This window comes from Candoia aspera, chromosome 3 (assembly GCF_035149785.1).
Source record: "Candoia aspera isolate rCanAsp1 chromosome 3, rCanAsp1.hap2, whole genome shotgun sequence".
Taxonomy (NCBI): Eukaryota; Metazoa; Chordata; class Lepidosauria; order Squamata; family Boidae; genus Candoia; species Candoia aspera.
Window position 1 is genome coordinate 4552485 of NC_086155.1, and position 14388 is coordinate 4566872.

The 14388-nt window shown below is 50.0% G+C and overlaps 1 protein-coding gene across 1 annotated transcript in view; it reads left to right on the forward strand.

Annotated features, from left to right (window-relative positions):
- SLC2A4RG (SLC2A4 regulator) overlaps positions 1–10095 on the forward strand; it is a 32002-nt gene extending 21907 nt beyond the window's left edge. Inside the window, exons 3-9 of the mRNA XM_063296881.1 lie at positions 1203–1312; positions 4429–4664; positions 6146–6246; positions 7349–7640; positions 7729–7857; positions 8967–9091; positions 9634–10095. Coding sequence (XP_063152951.1) covers positions 1203–1312; positions 4429–4664; positions 6146–6246; positions 7349–7640; positions 7729–7857; positions 8967–9091; positions 9634–9745 — 1105 coding nt within the window. The 3' untranslated portion in view covers positions 9746–10095. The remainder of the gene's footprint in view (positions 1–1202; positions 1313–4428; positions 4665–6145; positions 6247–7348; positions 7641–7728; positions 7858–8966; positions 9092–9633) is intronic.
- Positions 10096–14388: the final 4293 nt, after the last annotated feature.

Sequence of the window (14388 nt, forward strand, 5' to 3'; positions counted from 1 at the left end):
GCACATTGCACTGTCAAAAACATGTCCTTTATTATAAAGGACAGTCCTTTATTTCAGAAAGGTGTCCTTTAGATTTGTTTATTTTTCAAAAACTCACTTTGGTTAGGGTTTAATTTAAGCTGTTAGTTGGTCATTTAACTTGTATCATACAACGGGTACCACTTAATCCCCAGTCTGATTGCAGAAATCCTTTCTAATACTTGCTTCTTATACCTTCAAAGCTTTTAATGCTTTTTAGATATTTTTATTAGAATGTGCGTTTTCTTGGTTTTGCTCTTGAATTTTCCTTTGTAAAGCAAAGTTATAAACATTTTTTAAAATCCTTATGGTCCTCTTTCAGTTTTGCCCCTTTCTCAGGTTTGTCCATTATTTTTTCCAAGAGAATTTGGTCACCACATGTATGAACCAAACCGTTGGTTCTACATCCTGCAAAGAATCCTTTGCATTAGTCTAGACCAGTGTTTTTCAAACTTGGCAACATCAAAATGTGTGGACGTCAACTCCCAGAATTCCCCAGCCAGCATGCTGGCTAGGGAGTTCTGGGAGTTCAAGTCTACATATCCCAAAGTAGCCAGCTTTGAAAAACACTGATCTAGACTGTATAAAGGTGTTCACTGCTACACCCCTAGAAGTGCATTCTGCTTTTTCCGCCCCACAGTGGTGTGGGTTGGTTCCCTGCCTGCAAAGTATCATGCCTTGCAATGAACGCACCACCAGTGTGGATGTTGCAATCAGGGGTATCTACAGGAGGGGGTCAAAAAAGTCAGTATGGTGGCTGTGTCTGTGCAATCAGAGCACCGCTCCCTACAGATGCCTCTGTTGCAGTTAAAGTAGAATATGGACGTGTTTGGGGATATGACTGCGTGGGAGGGAGGTAATTCAACAAGGAGACCCAGAAGGAGGTTCAGAAAGGATGATGTAGAGGAGGGTGTGCATCTAGAGAAGGTATTGCACGATGGGATTTTGAGTATGTTCTATAAGTTGTCCGAAGGAACCCATAAATGAACAGTAGCCTGGAGTCTGCAGATAATCCACACGCTTGACACGTCGTCCACACAGGCTGTCAGCAGCTTCTTGCCTAGACCTGTGAGAAGGTCGAGCCAGGGTGACCCTCCAGAGGTGCAGGCTGGTATTCTGGGCAGGGTTGGATTCCATGCAGTGTTGCTCTGGATGACACTTCCTTTTCCCTCTCTGCCCTGCAGAAGACCGACGGAGAAGGCGGGGATTGATGAAGTCATGGCTGCGGCGGTCCTCACCAGCCTGTCCACAAGCCCGGTCGTCCTGGGCCATCACCCCAATGGCTTCAGCGCAGGTATTCCTGTCAGATCTTTATATTCGGCCCACCTTCCCTTCAGCTCTCGAAGCAGAGGGAGACGGATGTCACGTTACATCCTGCCTCTCTGTATGGAGTTTGACATGACTTCCTCCCCTCTTCTTGGTGGTAGTGGGGGAAATTCCCCTACTTTTGCACAGTGTATATCCTATGTGGGGATTTCAGTTGCATTGCTCATCGGGCGGCAGGCACTACAGACCAGTTTTGTCTTATTTGAGACCGGTTTGGCTACCTACACAGGTAGTCCTTGCTTAACGACCACTCGTTTAGCAACGGTTTGGACTTACTGCAGTGCTGGGGAAAACTGACTTACGACCTGTCCTTGCGCTTATGACCGTCGCAGCATCCCCACAGTCATGTGGTCGCCATTTCTGACCTTCCCAGCAGGCCTCTGGCAAGCAAGATCAGTGTGGAACTGTGTGATTTGCTTAACGACCACATGGTTCGCTTAACCACGGTGATTCGCTTAACGGCCCCTGCAAAAAGGTCATAAAATTGGGTCGGATTTGCTTAACAACTGCTTCACTTAGCAACCAAAATTCTGGTACCAATTGTGGTTGTTAAGCGAGGACTACCTGTATCCGATGCATCCCAAATAGGACGAAACCAGTCCACGGTGCCCACCTCCTGCTGGCCAGCATATATGGGTTTACAGCAATTTAACGTTGCAGACCCTTCTGTGCCCTCCCCAGCTTCCTGCCCCGCTGGATATATTTGTGAAGTCCCTTGAGGTGGGCTGGGGGGGTGCGCTTGTAGGTTTCTGTCCAGCAATCAAAAGGATTTCCCGTTGCCTTCTCCTGGGCTGTTTTTCCAACTTTCTCTGCTTCTTTATTACTTTGTCTGGTTCCAAAGTGACCCCAAGGAAAGGATAAGGAGGATCTAAATGCAGATAAAAAGGCGGGGCGGGGAGGAGGCTGCTGCTCATGAACATCGTTGCGTATTGTTGCTCCGCTTTGATAAAAACAGCTTAAATTATTAGTCATAAGACTCTTTGGCATGTCTGATACAAAGCTTGTATCAGCCCCTCTTGCCTTAAACTTGGTGGGTCTGTTTTTCTCTCTCGCTTGCTATTCTCGACTCTTGAAGAACAGGCACAGGCCGGGATTTGGGGCAGAGAGAATATTTTCCACCCGAGGAAAAAAGGGATATATTAAAAGTTCTAAATATAAACATTTGCAGCGTGGTACGTGGTTGTTTATGCCTCTTGGCTGGTTTTGTATGGTTTTGTTATTTATAGGTTCCCCTACCGTAAAAAAAAACCCCACCAAAAACCATTTGGATGTCTCACGGAATAAAAATAACAACTTTAAAGTGCCACCGCGTAATAAAGCGAAGCGACAGAAACAGAATCAAGGAGAACTGGAAGCAGAGAACAGCATCTTGTGGAGTTAAAGTTGTGCGGTGGTGGTGCTGGTGGTGCTCTGTGACGTGAGGAAAACCTTCCTGGTGTTAAGATCTGCCCAACAGTGGAACCATCTAGCTGTGGCAGTGGTGGTTCCCCATCTCTGGAGATGTGGAGAAGAAGCTGGACAGTGACCTGTCCTGGATGGTTGAACTGGTTTTCTTGCCCACTGCAGTGGGTTGGACGAGATCAGTGTTTCTCAGCCTCAGCAACGTTAAGATGGGTGGACTTCAACTCCCAGAATTCCCCAGCCAGCCATGCTGGCAGGGGAATTCTGGGAGTTGAAGGCCATCCATCTTAACGTTGCTGAGGCTGAGAAACACTGGACTGCTGTGCCCTTCCTGTGGCAAAAGACTGATATTGCAGCGTTGGAAAGATCAGTGTCTGGCCCCATTCACTCAATGGGTTGAAGACCCGATTGCGCTTGCCACCTATGAGCGGCTTGCCTAGACACGTAGACTTTGTGTGGACAAGTATCATGAAATAGGGGGCTCATTTATATAGTAGGCTAAAAAAAAAAGCATGAAAGTGATTTAAGTGGTATATAAGAGCCAGTTTGCTCTGGTGGTTAACGCTACAGGCTAGAAACCAGGAGGCTGTGAGTTCTAGTCCTGCCTGAGGCCTGAAAGCCGGCTGGGTGACCTTGGGTTGGTCCCTCTCTCAGCCCAAGAGCCAATCAGGCATGGTATGAGAGTTCTAGTCCTGCCTTAGGCATGAAAGCCGGCTGGGTGCCCTTGGGCCAGTCCCTCTCTCTCAGCCCAAGAGCCAATCAGGTGTGGTAGGAGAGTTCTAGTCCCGCCTTAGGCCTGAAAGCCGGCTGGGTGACCTTGGGCCAGTCCCTCTCTCTCAGCCCAAGAGCCAATCAGGCATGGTAAGTGAGTTCTAGTCCCGCCTTAGGCATGAAGCCGGCTGGGTGACCTTTAGCCAGTCGCGTGCACTCAGCCCAAGAGCCAATCAGGCATGGTAGGAGAGTTCTAGTCTCAGCTTAGGCATGAAAGCCAGCTGGGTGACCTTGGGCCAGTCACTCCCTCTCAGCCCAGCCCACCTCACAGGGTTGTTGTGGGGAAAAGAGGAGGAGGAAGGTGCATTAGGTATGTTCCCTGCCTTGAGTTATTTATAGAAAATAATAAAGGCGGGATAAAAATTAATTAAATAAATCAATAAGTGTATTAGAAATAAATATATATATTTTTGCATAAAGTTTACATTATTTAAGTATGTATAGAATCGAAACTGTTTACTGTTATAACGATATATTATACTTTGTTTCTTTGTTTCTTTTTTATGTTGTATTTTTTCACCTTTTCTAAAGCACTTGTTATGCTTTCTTGCTTTTTTCTTTGACAGTGTATGTGTTTCTATCATGATTATCTCTGTCCGTCCGTCCTTCCTTCCTTTTTCTGTTATTATTTTAAAAGCAATAAAAAAATAAATTTAAAAAAGAGAGAGAGACTGGATTAGATGATCTTTTCCAACTCTATAATTTTGGATCCAAAGGGCCTGTTCTATTTTCTGATTGGGGGTTCTAAGCAGCGGAAGATTTAAGGCCCTTAAAAGCCCAGAGGCCACACCCTCACATTAGGCACCCAGCACCCAATTTGGGACCCTCCTCGTCTCACGCCAAGCCTAGTGGGGGGCTTGTGTGGATGGACGTTGCCCATCTGACCTCACCACCTGCTTTCTTCTGCGACAGAAACGAACTGTGATGGGTGGAAAGAAGCCCCTGCGAGGTCTTCCAGCTGCAGCAGTAGCAACCACAGCGGGGATGGGAGCTGGGATCCGCCGAGCGACCTTTCCACCCCCTCCACCCCTTCGCCACCCTTGACCGCCGACATCACGACCAGCATCCTGTCTTCCCTGCAGTCCGACCTGGAGGAAACAGAAGCCACCCAGTTTCTCTTTGGGGACCCCGTCCCCAGGAAGAGGAAGGTGAGAAGCGGGGGACGCTGGTGAGGAAACACCCAGCTTTGAGCCTGTTGAAAGCGGCCCGGTTATCTCTCGCTGTGCTGTGATGGAAGGGGTTGGCCACGCAGTGCCCCAAGAGCCTCCCCCGATGCACACCTGATTGGTTTAAAAAAAGATTTTTAAAAAATAAAAGTTAAGGCCGACGTGGGACAGGTCCGTAATTCCTTGCAGTCTTGGGGCTGTGCCGAGGTCCCACTGGGGGCGAGATTGCATACAGGGCTGGGGAATTGATTCACCTCCCACTGATTGGGTGTGTGTGTTGGCTGACGGTGCCAGCTGTTTGGTGAGCATGCCCGGGCTCTCTAAGGCCCAACTGGGCCCCTGCCCCAAAAGACAGCTTAGCCTGGATTACAGATTTCTCCCTGGTTTTTTCTCACCGCAGGCCGAAAACGCCAAATTAGAATCCTTGACACGCTCCTTGTCTATTGGAAGCCGAGGTTCTGGTTTCTAAACCAGTAGGCAGTGTGGCCACCCAGATGTCGCAGGGTTGTTGTGGCCTGGGGGAGGAGGCTGGGAGATGCCGCTCCACAACGTTGGACAGCCACAGATTCCCCACCCCTGCTGTCTCCGCCCCGCAGTCCCGCACACGCAGTCCAAAACAGTGCAGCGTTGCATCGGTTGGGCTGCATTCTTGGTGCAGAAGCTGGACGGAGCAGTGTCTATCGCAGCACAAATTCCCAAATCTGGAGCCGATAGGGTGAAATCAGACCTCAGCGTTAAGTGTCTGGTGGCCGCAGCGGCTGCATTTCCGTAGGAAGAAGGGAGTCAGGCAGGGTTGCGATCTTCCCTGCTGGCTGTCCTCCAATACCCATCAGCCCCAGCCAGTGAGAAGGACCTGAAATCCTACCTATCTGGAAGTGGGGAAGGTCACATGAGCATTTGTGGCAGTGTGTTGCTTCTTGACCTTTCTCTTCCTCCAAAAATCTGCACTCGCTCTGGCATTCTGAGTCCTGCCGAGGGCAACCACGTGGGCAGGAGGGTGCATGCCCCCTTCCACTGTGGCTACCTAGCAGAAGGTATTTCAGGCACGCGATTTGGGATGCAAGAGGGCCTCAGCAGCCACCAGAATGAGTAATTTCTCATAGCCAGATCACCCTCCGTGAATGTGTTTCCCTCCGTCTGACTTGGCGGCCGTCGCCCCATCTGGTGGCAGCGAATCCCACAGGTTAACTGTATGCGCTGTAAAGACATGGGAAAGCTGCCCGGTCAGTGTAAGAGGAGCAACGGAGTATGGGCCCCTACCCCAGACAGTTCCCAGTCCTAAACTGGAAGGAACTGGTTGTGCTCTCTGCGGCCATTAAATCTGCTCTCAAAAGTCCGATTGGCCAGGGATCTGACCTGTGGCAGGATCTGAATCTCCAGGAGGGTGCTTTGGAATCCCGGGACAGGGCGAGTGTCCAAGCCGAGCTGCACCCGACCTGAAGCTGCGTGTTCTCCTGTTACAGAACTCCACAAAGGTGATGTTCAAGTGTTTGTGGAAGAGCTGCGGGAAGGTGCTGAGCAGTTCCTCTGGGATGCAGAAGCACATCCGAGCCATCCACCTGGGGTAGGTGACTTCGCAGAAGGCGTTGCAGAGGATATATATGCCAGCTGGCTTCACACCACAGTCTAAGGCGTAATGGGGTTTGTTTTACTCTGCACAAGAACATCCTGGCCGAGTCAGGTCAGCGGCCTATTTAGGCCACCGTTGTGTGTCTTGCAGTGGCCACCGGATGACCTTCAGAAGCGCACAAGCCAGGATTGGGGGAGGGAGACAGAGCCCTTTTCCACCGTTGCTCCTAGCAGCCAGACTAAAGTAGGCTGACTGTGATTCAGGAGCTGGTAAAGAGGCCTCAGTCGTCATAGCCATGGACAGCCCAGTCTTCATGAACTCCCCTTTTGAAGCCATCTAGGGGGGCTGCCATTAGAACCTCCAGGCATGAGGTGTTCCTGCCTGTGGAGGGTATTATAGAAAGGGGGGCCCCATGGTGGAGGAAACTCCTGTAGTTTGTGGCCACCTGCCTTGCTCCCTTTGAGAAGGGTGTCTAAAGGAGGGCCCACGAGGATTTCAAATGGTCGGGCAGCACGTTTGCGCAGATGGGGGTTGTGCATGGGCCAAGGACTACCAGTTTGGTACGATACTAGAAAGGAGAAGGCCCCTTCTGCTGTAGTCTGCAAGCTCCCCTTCTTATTTCTATTCTTTCGCCACTTTTTAAATTGATTGATTGATTCTTCAAAGTTTGCTACCTGTCATGAGTAAGGATGGCGAGCAGGGGGCTCCCATCCAGACTGTCAAGCGCATGCGTAGCACTGAGGAATTGTTCAGCCATTCAAAGAGGCACAGATTGGGACCGCCTTAACCCTTGGGGTTTATATGTCTGGGTTTTCCCACGCTTCTTCAGTTTGTTAGGATTCCTGTTAAGTACTAGCAATAAATGTTAGAGACCAGTTCCTTGTCTCAGCGTGTTTCCTGGCTGTTAGGACACTACCGCCCATCTCCCCCAAAATTCTTGGGCGTGTCTTCTCCTCCTCAGCGCTACCATGAGCACTTCTCCCATGCCCAGGATGACAGCTCCTGGGACTCCCAGCAGGACCTTCCACTTTTGGTGTGCCACATGCATTCTTCTCCTCTCTGAGGATGCTAAGGGCCCTTTGTTCTCTTCCACCAGGAGGAAGGCCGACCTGGATCAGAGCGACGGAGAGGAAGACTTTTACTACACCGAGCTGGACGTCAACGTGGATTCCTTGACCGACGGTCTCTCCAGCCTGACCCCCGTCTCCCCTACCTCCCCTGTGCCCCCTCCCTTTCCTGTCCTGGAGGAGGTCCAAAAAACCCCGCCTATTCCACTCAACCCCAAGGTTTCCGTGGTGCCTCATCTGAGCCAGTCGGCGCCCATGAACCTCCTGAGCCAGTCGGCCCCCACAAGTCTGTGCCACATCCAGACCGATCATGCGTATCAGGTGCGTTTCCAGGGCCATCAGAGCGGGGCTGTCTGGCCACACCGGCTTCTCCGCTGTCTCGCTCTGAGATGTTTCCTTTTGCTTTCAGGCAATGGGTCCTGCTGGGGTGCTGGCGGATCTGAAGGCTCCACCAGCTGGGATGGAAATCAGCATATCGTGGCAGCAGCCAGCCCTTTTCCCATCCCCTCTTCCCCCCGTCCTCTTCAAAAGCCCCTCGGTGAGTAACCAACTCTGGTTCCCTTGGTCAGAAGGGAGTTGATCCTAAAGCAGAGATTAGAAGCTTATAGGCCACATGCAGGCCCCTTAGATCACCCCGTGGGGGATAAAATCCCCCCTGGCCAATGGACAGTCGATTCGGCTACCTTCTGTTTAACTTACTTCCATATAGTGGTGTGTACCATCTCTGGTGGCTCAGTCAGCTGGCTGGTGGCTGTTTTGGGAGTCCCAGCTGCTGCAAAGGAGGGTGGGAAGCTGTCACTTCCTACTTCCCTCTTCCCCCCCTCCTGCAAGACTTAATGTAACAAAAAATTAAAAATTCACCTGGTGGTCCAATCAGGATAAATGTAAAAGATTAAGGAAAGGAATGGAATGGAATGGAAGAGAGAGCCCACACTGACTATCAGAAGGGGTGTCTGCTGGCAGCTGGTCTCATAAATGGCAACACAGGAAGCTGGGAAGAAGTGTTTCGAAGCATTCCATCAACGCCTGATAGCAGGCCTTGGCCGTCCCCAGGTGTGTGGACTTCAAAACCCAGAATTCCACAGCCAGCATGGCTACTGATGAGAATTCTGGGAGCTGAAGTCCACCTGCCAGGCTGGGAAATGCTGCCTTATGGAAAGTTCTTTGAAAGTCCCCAAGGTTCTGCATTGACCCCAGACGAACATTAAAAAGACATGGCTGAAAACTGTGTAGCACTTGCTCCCTAAAAGGGACAAAGGGGGGGGGGATGAGAGGGGGGGGCACTTCCTGCCTCCTTTTACACACGCCCCATGCGGCTATGGGGAAGTGAGGTCAGCAGAGTGGAGTTCCTAGAAAAGTCCTTGTTTTTACTCAGGCTTTGTATGTTGAAAGGGGAAAGGGACAGTTAGCACTGTCCCCAATAATGTTCAGAGGACAGAGGTGGCCGGGGAGGGGTGGGGGTGAGTCCTTTTCCCCCAATAACCCCTGGGTTCTTTCAGGCTTAATTTCCCCTCTTTGGACTTAGTTGACTGGGTTCTGATTCTCCTGCCCCCTAACTGCCCGGGGGTTGACTTCTTAAGCGATACTGTTGAGATCTCCTTCCCCCCTGAAAAAAAACCCACTGTGTTCTTCCTCTTCCCCCACCAGGGCTGCCTGACTCCCATCCGACCTGCGGATTCAGGAGAGAAGCGCCTGCAAGGCCCTCCTGTGTCAATTGCCAAAGGACAACCATTAATGCCCTCTTCCATGCCAAAGCCTGCAACAGGCACCAGGTGGGTTGGTACGTCGGGCTTCCACCTGCATCTTCTCTTCCCCTGCCTGGCGTCCCCATCCGGTTCTCCGGGTGATCCTAATGCCCTCTGGCTCTCTCCGTGCTTGGCTGAGTCCCTCCGGCCAGACTTGAGAGAGAAAATTTGCTTGACCGCCACAAGTGTAAAAGGAAGAAATTCCCTGTTTCCTTTTGGGCCTAACTGTCCTGCAGGGGTGGTGCTTGATTGCACTGGCTGTTCCAAACCTACATTTTTCTGCTGGCTCAGCATGTGACCCATAGAAATCTCTTCTCCTGGTCACCAGTCTACACAGAGTGGTCCTTCGCATCCCTTGTTCTTCGATTCCATCTCCCCTTTTTTTATAATTGATTTAGGGATCTTTGACCTACAGTGGATGGGGTGGCTGTTGAGCTTGATGTGATAGATGTTGAGCTTTGGTTGGTCGGTGCCACCTTCGGAGGTCCTGAATCCTTCCTCCGCTCCTCAGCAGCACCTGGCTGGCCTGCTCCTTCCTCTCAACGGCCTTTCTCTCTGCCCCCTTCCAGGAAGCCCCGTGGTGAGGCCAAGAAATGCCGCAAAGTCTATGGGATGGAGAACCGCAACATGTGGTGCACGGCCTGCCGCTGGAAGAAAGCGTGCCAGCGGTTTGTCGATTGAGCTTCGGGAGGCCGGCCACCTGCCTGCCCTCCGTCTACGTTGCGCGATTTGCACTTCTGTGCCTTCCAGCCTGATCTCCTTTGACCGCCTGCCCCCTCCCTGCCAACCCCACCCTCCTCCAAGGTGGGGGCTCCCCTCTGTGCCTTGGCTCAGGAAACAGGACTCTCTGGATGGACAGAGCCGGTGGACCCGGTGCAAAGGAAGGCAAGAGCCCTCGCCCTTCCCTGCAGGAGGAAGCACCGCCTGGGGGGCTTCTGGAATCTCTAGGGCCTCTCTTCTCATCCTGGGATGCCTGCTGATCCAGCCTCCTGCATCCACACATGTGAAAATTAAGCCATTGCCTGTCTTTCTATGGGTGTTTTTGTTTTGTTTTGTTTGTTTGTTTCTGAAATAAGCTATTCCTTCTCTCCACCCCCTCGTCCTTCGCCTCCTGCTTCGCGTCCCCCAAGCTTTTTCAGGTGGGAGACAAGAGGGCCCTCGAATCCAAAGAGCTCTTCTGAGCTGAGATGTGAAGTGGTGGCCATTTTTCCTTCTCTGGGATGGGAGAGCCAGGGCGGATGGACAGCGCTTTTTTGATACCTCTCCTGCAATTTCTCCTCCCTCTGTGTAAGCTTTGGCGTTAAGGACTTAAGAGCAGAAGACAAAGCGGGCACGGGAAGAAAAGGAAAGCGTCTTCGCTTCATCTCTCGTTCGCTTCCTTCACTCATTTTCATTCACTGGCTGCAGCAGGCTTCTCCAGAAATGGAACTCCCCTTTTTTTTCTTGATTTAAATCTCGATTTGGAAGCTGAATATCCAGCCCAGTATTTCTCAACCTTGGCCACTTTAAGCTGTGTGGACTTCAACTCCCAGAATTCCCCAGCCAGCCATGCTGGCTGGGGAATTCCCCATGCTGGCTGGGGAATTCTGGGAGTTGAAGTCCACACAGCTTAAAGTGGCCAAGGTCGAGAAACACTGATCTAGCCTAAGATGTGGATATGACTGAAGGGGGAAAAAAGGCTTTTGAATGTCAGTGGAACCTGAAAAGTCTTTTTGCTTTCTGCCCCTTTTCTTTCTTGGGAAGTTTTCTGCTGTTTTAATTCCCTCCCCCACCCCATTCCCTCCCCAGTGGTGCCTGCAGAAGAAGGCCCTGTTATAGGAAGTGTTCATACCTTGCAGTCTGGCTTGAGGGATTCGCAGTCCCTTAGTGAATGAAAACGTTTGTCTCTCGCAAAGAATAAGCTATGCGCTGGAAACGTAGCCTGATCTTTTTTCCAACGACCTGGACCGAATTTGCATCAAAGCTCACTCTGACCACAGAGAAATGCTTCCATCTGCCGAATTCCAGATATGTGCAATCCCAGTTTTTTTTTAAAAAAATTTTACACACCGGGCGGGAATGCGGAGATGGTTCTGCCCACTGCCACAGGTTTTCCCTCGATGCTGGATCTGAATAGCAAAGCCAATAGAGCGGTGGTAGGATTTTCCTCCCTGCTCTTCTGCTCCCCTCAGAAAAATTCCAGCTCAAAAATGAATTTTGGAATCAGGATTTTTTTTTAAAAAAAAATCGGTAGCGGAAGAAGGTTGATCAGTGTTGAACTTTGGGGGTAGGGCTAGCTTTGTTTTTCCATTTCTATTTGTCTGAAATTGTGGCCCATTCGAGTGGGGTTGGTGTCTCCTGTCTGTATTGGTGGCGATGTGGGGTTTTCGGAGTGGCAGTTTACTGGCTTGGCACTTAAATCTCACCAGATGGTGGCACTGTGAGATCTGTAGGACTGTAGCCCAAGTTGGCTTTAAAAGGAATCTATCCCGGGTGCCTTTTAATTCTTGTACAAATTGGCCCAAGGTGAGTTCTGCGTAAGCCCATCCCCCCCCAATATATTTGGGGGTAGGGGCTCATGGAAAACGATGCCTGGAATTTTACAAGTATTGCACACACAAAACTTGTGTCTATTCTAACTCAGATTCCCTCCGTCTCCATCAATGTCTAGCGAGGTGGTCTTTAAAAACGAGAAACCCAGCCCAAATGCCAGCTCTGCTCTCCAACCAAATTCCATTCCCGTTTAATGCTACAGTCTATTTCCGTGCGCGCATACCCCGCTTGTTCTTACGGGGGGCATTGTGGCACATGGAGATGTTTCTCTTGCCTAAAAAAGTTACTCATCTGCCAAAAAAAAAAAAAAAAGGTCTTGCTGACGTTTGGTGGATATCCATAGAAATCACTGATTTGAAACAACTAACCGAAAGGGGGGCTCTTAGACCAAACAGCCCAGGAGATCGTCTCGCTGAGATGGCGTGGCGCATTACCACACGAGCATGTGTGCAAGCGTGTGATTGTGTTCAGCAGCGTGTGCTCACCAGGCCTTGGAACGTCGGACATGAGACTGCTGGAAAACGCACCACCGGATTTCCACTCTTTGCACTATATCAAACTGCACAGGGGTTTTTTAACTTTTCTCCCTCTCAATTTTGTATTCTGTTCAAGAAATCAAATATTAGCCAGATTGGTATTTTACCCATAGCCTTCTCCTGTGTAGAAGATTGATTTGGGTATGTGGGGGGTGGGTGGGAGAGAGACTACCCTTTCTGTTTCCAGAATGCTGCCCTGGTGCGTCTTTGAGTCTTGTAGAGGACAGGTTTCTGAGAAAGCATTAAACTTTTTAAAACCTCCCTTTCTAAAGGTAATTTTTTCCCCACTGGGTGTCCTGGAGGTGCTGGGATGCTCCCTGCCCATCTGGAGACCCCCCAGGTTGGGAAAGGCTGCACTAAGCAAACTTGCCATTGCCAAGAGAGGCAGCTCTTCCCTTCTCCGCCAAGCCCCTATCTTTATTTTTAAAGCTTTGCTCTGCAGTCTGGTGGCTGCAACAGAGTGGGCAAAGTCCTTCTGCCACGATGGTTAATTTTGGAGATAACCAGCTCTGCCTGCCTGCCTGCCTGCATCCAAAGTGGTTTTTTTGAGGGCTCACCCATCATCCTGTGCAAACCTATTTAGCAGTGCGACCTATCAAATGCCGGGGAACCTATTTCTGGGTAAAAATCAGGCTTGCTCTGCATTGCAAGCATGTGTAATGAGTGAGCGAATGTTTTGTTTCTGTTAATTCAGGAAGCTTTATATGTACACTTAGACGTGCACAGACGCATACTTTTGAATTGGTAAAAGAAAAAATACAGATTATTATTTTTAACTGTATGACTCCTGCAGGCTCCACCAGTTGATCGTTTGCCCAGTTGGGCTTAAACTTTACTTGGAATCAAGCCTCGCCACTGCTAGGTGTGCGTTCCTAATTGCGTGTATTTGCACTTAACCTCGCAGAAATGAGTTGGTCAGTTTTGAGTCCTTTTGTTTAAGATTCAAGTATCAAAGCATGGGCTCAGAACAGGTATGGGATAGTGGGCAAGCAAATAATGCCTTGATACATAAAATTAAGTATGGCAAGGAAAAAACTAGACTGACTAGATTTTAAATGTCCAGGGATTTTTGTAGGACAGCACACTGTTGTAGATATGCGCGTGCACATACAGCCTTTGCTTCAGCTGCAGTCTGATACACCTATAAAGTCATTTAATTCAACAGCAGATTATTGTGCGGGCCTGTTGACCAAAAAGGAAGGAGGCAAAATGGCGTGCCCCCAAAGGGTCAGATATGACTCTCTTAAATCGTCTGCCCTCTTGTGGTGGAAGACAGAGCTGCACTCCTATTCGAGATCCTGTCAATATAGGAAAGATGACACTTGCCTAAAGCACCTGTGAATTTTTGTATTTCAATCCTGAACAAATTTGCTTGGATACCTGGTGGATAGGTAAAGGTAAAGGTTTCCCTTGACGTAAAGTCCAGTCGAGTCCGACTCTAGGGGGCGGTGCTCATCTCCGTTTCTAAGCCTTAGAGCCGGCGTTGTCCATAGGACACTTCCGGGTCATGTGGCCAGCATGATGACACGGAACGCCGTTACCTTCCCGCCGAAGCGGTACCTATTGATCTACTCACATTTGCATGTTTTCGAACTGCTAGGTGAGCAGGAGCTGGGACTAGCAACGGGAGCTCACCCCGCTGTGCGGTTTCGAACCACCGACCTTCCGATCGGCAGCTCAGCGGTTTAACCTGCAACGCCACCGCGTCCCTGGTGGATAGCAAACTGAAAAATACAGGTAGTCCTTGCTTAACGACCACAACTAGGACCGGAATTTAGGTTGCTACGCGATGTGGTGGTTAAGCAAACCCGGACCCGATTTTATGACCATTTCTGCAGCAGTCGTTAAGCAAATCAGATGGTCATTAAGCAAACCATGTGGTGGTTAAGCAAATCACATGGTTCCCTATCGATTTTGCTTATTGGAAGTCTGCTGGGGAGGTAGAAAATGGGGATCACATGACCACAAGACACTGCAAAGGTAAATGCGAGCTGGTTGCCAAGTGCCCAAATTGCGATCACGTGACTGCAGGGACACCACAATGGTGGTAAGTGCAAGAAATGGTCACAAGTCGGTTTTCAACACTCATAACTGGAGAGCCGCTAGACGAATGGTGGTTAAGTGAGGACTGCCTGTGACTCTGAGTTTTCCACTTGTGACTTGGGCCTTCATCATAGAGGTAGCCAGTTCCAGCGGCCAGTGCTGTGTTAGGACAATACTTTCAAATGTGGAGAACTCTCGTAACAGTTCATGCCC